The 6,399-nt window shown below is 41.6% G+C and overlaps 1 protein-coding gene across 1 annotated transcript in view; it reads right to left on the reverse strand.

The window, feature by feature from the left end:
- Positions 1-2,820: 2,820 nt before the first annotated feature.
- LOC123764674 (keratin-associated protein 16-1-like) overlaps positions 2,821-6,399 on the reverse strand; it is a 6,268-nt gene continuing 2,689 nt past the window's right edge. The window contains exon 2 of the mRNA XM_045752648.2: positions 2,821-2,958. Within this exon, the coding sequence (XP_045608604.2) occupies positions 2,821-2,958 (138 nt within the window). The remainder of the gene's footprint in view (positions 2,959-6,399) is intronic.

Raw genomic sequence — 6,399 nt, forward strand, 5'->3', positions numbered from 1 at the left:
TTGTGTAGTGCATTCTCCAGGCAGTGAAATTACAGTAATGGTTTTTAATTAAAATTTTGATTACAGACTCGATGTTATTCTGTCATTGAATTAATGAGTTTAGTTCATATTTTTTCTACAGGTTGTGCTCGGGTGAAAAGAAAATATTGATGCCTGTTTATATGTTAAAAAAAACTCATACCAAAAGAATAGGGTAAATTTAATGGAGAATTATCCTGCCCAATACCTTTAGGGTACTATGGAAATTTAATTAACAACGAGCAAAAACTCTAGACATATTGGTCAATACACTATTTGAAACACTAATGAAGAACTTACTAATGTGGAGCTCTACTGTAAACCTTGCACTTGAGCAATAGAGTACTCCAACTCGTATACACTAAAAACATACACATGTATATCTTTACATGTAATTACCTTGCATGTAATTACATTCACATATTGAATGTAATATACGCACAATGATACTGCTATCCAGAAAAAAAGTCAAAATACTTACAATAATGATTTGTATTCAGAGTACATATACTTCAGGTCCCAAAATGCATTTTTGTACAACTTTAATAGCTAATTTTTGTGTACTTATAATGTGATTTACAGTCCTAAACACACACACATATGTACTCAGCGTTTGTTTATAATGTGATTTACAGTCCTAAACTCACATATGTACTCAGCGTTTGTTTATAGTGTGATTTACAGTCCTAAACTCACATATGTACTCAGCGTTTGTTTATAGTGTGATTTACAGTCCTAAACTCACATATGTACTCAGCGTTTGTTTATAGTGTGATTTACAGTCCTAAACTCACATATGTACTCAGCGTATGTTTATAGTGTGATTTACAGTCCTAAACTCACATATGTACTCAGCGTATGTTTATAGTGTGATTTACAGTCCTAAACTCACATATGTACTCAGCGTTTGTTTATAGTGTGATTTACAGTCCTAAACTCACATATGTACTCAGCGTTTGTTTACGTAGTATTTACAGTAGGAAATTGTACTATTCTCATCCACAAACTCAGAGTAAAAAAGAAAAACATTTCCCTCTATCAACTCTATTTTCTAAAACTATTTTTTTACAATTTATTCTTCGTTACGAAAATGGTGGCCACCAGGACCATTAAAATAGCACTCAAGATTGCGATATTTACCGTCGCTCCATAAAACACCCTTGACACGATTGCGAAATTTGTGGAGAAAATTTCAAACTTTCCAGGGCCACTGGCGATGCCTCCAGGGGGTCACCAATGTCTTCTGGGGTCACCAATGTCTCCTGGGGTCACCAATGTCTTCTGGGGTCACCAATGTCTCCGGGGGGTCACCAATGCCTCCTGGGGTCACCAATGTCTCCTGGGGTCACCAATGTCTTCTGGGGTCACCAATGTCTCCTGGGGTCACCAATGCCTCCGGGGGTCACCAATGTCTCCTGGGGTCACCAATGCCTCCTGGGGTCACCAATGTCTCCTGGGGTCACCAATGTCTCCTGGGGTCACCAATGTCTCCTGGGGTCACCAATGCCTCCGGGGGTCAATGCCTGAGAGGGGTCATCGCCGTCAATATCTAGGAGCGACGCGGCAATAAATCACCTTGAACGCACGCACGCACGTGCATACGGGGGCCTGATAGCTGAGCGGACAGCGCTTGGGACTCGTAATCCTAGGGTCCGAGTTCGATCCCCGGCGAAGTCGGAAAACAAACGGGCAGAGTTTCCTAAACCCTGATAATCCCCCTTGTTACCTAGCAGTAAATAGGTACCAGGGAGTTAGACAGCTGTTAAATTAGCGGTTTATTTGTTTATTTTATTCATTCGCGGCGTCGGGGTGTTGACGCTGTCGGCGTCTCGCTCGGTATACAGGAAAAATGTTTATAATTTTATAACGAAAGATTATAAATTAAGCTTATCTTCGTTGCCACTAGGGTCGGGGGCATCTAAATGCAATTAACGTTGAAGATTATTTAATTAACTTCTGAAGTGGGTAGAGGGCATATATATGTATATATATATATATATATATATATATATATATATATATATATATATATATATATATATATATATATATATATATATATATATATATATATATATTATATATATATATATATATATATATATATATATATATATATATATATATATATATATATATATATAATAGAACAATGTTTAACTCCAGTATCAACATTATCTAGTTTCATTCCATGCTTCAATCTTCATTTTTTTCTCTGAATGCAATACCTTCAGACATTTCTTACACTCATCTTCAATACCTTATATATAAATCTCACTTCCTCTGCCCGTGTCAAAGGGTTCGACTTCCTTCCAGAATCTTCCTTTTGTAACATCAGCACCGATAAGACATCCCGCGGATTACTTTCTCCCGCCTTGGGTGTCAGATAATACACCGACAGATTACATTCGCGGGTCTCGGAGTTGTCGGTGTAGGGTAGGCTAGGAACGCTGGGAACTTCTCCGTTTTCATTACCTCGGGTGTATTAAAATTTCCACCCGGCGCTCGCCTGACGGATCTTTAAGGCTTTACCTTAATGGTGGATCTCCGGGTGGCTACTGTCTCTCTCGCAAGACGTTTTCATTAACTTTAGGGTCGCAATCCAAGCCGTGGCTCGGATCCCACTGCCTCCGGGAGTCTCAAGTCGTCAGGGAATGAAGGACCGAGGAGAGGGATTGGAAGGGAAAAATAAGGAGGAGAAAGAGAGAAGTAGGAGAAGGGAAAGGGGGGAGGGGGGGGGGAGAAGAGGGAGGAAGCGATGACGCTTCGTCAAGAGTTGAATCAACTTTTTTAAAAGGAAACTTAAAACTCGGGATTGCCAATAGATTTGCGGTCGCTTCGCTCGTCGACACTCTGACTGCAGGATTCAATTTTTCCCCGATATGTTCGCTGCTGAAGACGCCCATCTGCACCAAGGTTGTTATCAGAGACAGGATGGTGCTGGAACCATGAAAGTTTGCTATGATTACTGTAGGCATCTGGCTCCATTTACCTCTCGATCGTGTGCACACACACACACACACACACACACACACACACACACACACACACACACACACACACACACACACACACACACACACACACCTCCGGGGCTGCACGATAACCAACCTCCACTTCCCTCTATCGATAATACGATAACCAACCTCCCAGAATAGTTATTGGTGATGCTGAATACAATTGTCTTGTATTCTCACAAAGAGGAACACTTAAAAGTTTTTCCGTCTTTGTCCTAGAAACCATCTCAAAATTGTCCTAGAAACCATCTCAAAATTGTCCTAGAAACCATCTCAAAATTGTCCTAGAAACCATCTCAAAATTGTCCTAGAAACCATCTCAAAATTTTACCTTGCCTCTTTATTCTGGGTTTGCTATGCCACCTAGAAAAAATTACCTTCGTTCCCACATGATCCATCGAAGCTCATTTTTTTGGGCCGTTGTGAAACCGTCGGAATTGCTGTGCATTAAATGAGAGAACAGGTTGTGCTCCTGGGCTCAGGCTCAGCAAAACCTCTGGTCGTAGTACCATAATCAGGCAGATAGTGGAGTCAAGAATGTCAACCATTTCGTAACCAAAAATTACGACGTAATTGTTCATAATAATAACATAATAATATCTGTACATTTTTCACAATGACGACGGTTTAGTTTGCTTATATTGAACATTTAAAGAGGTTATTTAGTTATTACAATAACACTCTTGGGCTGAGAACGACTTTAATTTTGTAAATTGAGGTCTCAATTGTATTGTAAATTACATTCTCAAGCTTGTAAACCCTTTAATAAATATAGAATAAGCCATTATTGCCACGGAAATATGTACAAGTTGCTTAAGTGGTCTCTTAAATGTTTGATGAATGACCTCTAAGTGGGAGCGGTCAGTGCGTATGTCGGTGTGTGAGAAAAGGATTTTTTTCTGGTTAATAGATGGCAAACCTCGTTCCACCATGTAAAAAAACTATTGCAATATCTGCTTGAAGAGTAGAAGAACTCTCGAAACCTCTTGCAGGTAAATTACAGGTAATTTTAGTGACTGTTACACTATAAGTTGAAGAAGTAGAAGGATTTCACTGGTTATGAAATCTGGAATGTAATTTAGACAATACCTGCTGGATCCCTGCTGGATACCTGTTGCATGGGGGTTCTGGGAGTTCTTCTACTCACCAAGGCCGGCCCGGGGCCAGGCTTGACTTGTGAGAGCTTGTTCCAACAGGCTGTTGCTTCGAGTGGCCCGCAGGCCCACATACCTACTGCAGCCCTTGTTGATCCGGCATTTCATGAAGAAAACCATCCAGCTTTCTCTGGAAGATGTCCACGTTTGTACATTGTCTATTGCTAATGCCTCTAAGAATCGTTTATGTCGTAATCATGGTTTCTCTGTTTCTTCCGTCCTACAGTGGTTGCTTGACGGTACTAAATAGTCGTCCCGGCTTTTCGCACTATTATTTCCGACCCCTGAGTGTGGCGAGACTTACTTTCTCTGGGGCAGTGAAAGAGATGGACTTATCTCTTTATCTTATTGGCTTATCTGGTCAGCTCCACCGTCATATCCAAACCTTAGTCCGCGTGCCGAGTGGGTTTATGTTAGTCGAGCAATGTAAAATATTTTACGACAAAAAACACCAAATAACATGCAATTTTGACTATTTTCTCCAAAACACTGTAACCTGTTTTCGCTTTTATATTTGCTTTAGTATCAGAATATGATTATTTTCTCTACACTACCAACAATTTTGTACTTTTCAATTTTTGCTTGCAGACTCCTTCTGTGGGTATTTTAAAATGTATTTAATCGGTATTGATTTTTCTTTCTGCTTTCTCTCTCGCTCCGGCCTCTATTTTTCGCTTGGTGTTTACATAACCCAATTTTACTGCGGGTAAAATTCATGGATAATATAAATTTGTATGTATGCACAATGTTTATTGTTGACAGAATGGTTGAGTTTGGACTTAAGCTGTGGACATAAGCGTTGGTTGGATGGTTGGTGCATGCTGCCTGGTGGAGGGGTGGATGGTTGATGCATGCTGCCTGGTGGAGGGGTGGATGGTTGGTGCATGCTGCCTGGTGGAGGGGTGGATGGTTGATGTATGCTGCCTGGTTGAGGGGTGGATGGTTGGTGCATGCTGCCTGGTGGAGGGGTGGATGGTTGATCCATGCTGCCTGGTGGAGGGGTGGATGGTTGGTGCATGCTGCCTGGTGGAGGGGTGGATGGTTGGTGCATGCTGCCTGGTGGAGGGGTGGATGGTTGGTGCATGCTGCCTGGTGGAGGGGTGGATGGTTGATCCATGCTGCCTGGTGGAGGGGTGGATGGTTGGTGCATGCTGCCTGGTGGAGGGGTGGATGGTTGGTGCATGCTGCCTGGTGGAGGAGTGGATGGTTGATCCATGCTGCCTGGTGGAGGGGTGGATGGTTGATGTATGCTGCCAGGTGGAGGAGTGGATGGTTGATGCATGCTGCCTGGTGGAGGGGTGGATGGTTAACTCATGCTGATGCTGTGCAACAACTAATCAGCATACACAAGTAACATCAACGCTCACTTAGCGTAAAATATATCATATCTGACCAATAATTTCCTTGTGACATTACATATAGTAACAAAAATAACAAAATTAATATTCTCTTGACCAAAAACACTAACAATTAAATACGAACTCCATAAAAAATTAATTCAATTCGAACATGATGTAAATACACCCCCCCCCCACACCTATCGACTGGAAGTATTAAATTAAATGTTCCTTTTTGCCGACAGCCAGAACTTTTGCCGAGCAGACTTCGAACACAAAATTCGAACAAAAATGCCAAACCCAACAAATCGTATACACGACGCGACTGAATGAACAAGTCCAGTCCCATTCATCTTTAGAGAAAAGTTAACAAGTAGTTTGGAAAAGCTTGGAACCCATCTTCCCTGGAAGGGGGGGGGGGAATAGGGGGGTGATGGGGTTTGGGGGAAGGGGTGTTATGAGGGAGGGGTTTAAGATTGACGTAGAAAATGGGAAGGGGGAGGAGTAAGAATAGGTGTAGATAGATGGGAAGGGTGGTGGGAAAGAGTTCTAAGAATAGGTATAGCGAGATTGCAACTGAAGGGAAAAAAAGAGATATATATATATAAGAAGTGTAGACAGATAAGAAGGTTAAGAGGTGTAAGAAGAGGAAGGGAGATGGAAGAGGAAAGGGAAGTCATGTGACTTCAATAATAGGAGTGATCAGAAGCATAAGCAGGATGTCAGGTGAACACACGGAGCATGGATGCTCAAGAGAGCGACTATAACTGCTCGTAAGTGGAAGTAACTACAGATCAGATACACATATACAGAATAACATCAGCAGCATATGCCTCACCAAGCTTCTTAAGTTAGATCACATTCACTCCAAAA

The sequence above is a fragment of the Procambarus clarkii genome, chromosome 48 (genome assembly GCF_040958095.1).
Source record: "Procambarus clarkii isolate CNS0578487 chromosome 48, FALCON_Pclarkii_2.0, whole genome shotgun sequence".
Taxonomy (NCBI): Eukaryota; Metazoa; Arthropoda; class Malacostraca; order Decapoda; family Cambaridae; genus Procambarus; species Procambarus clarkii.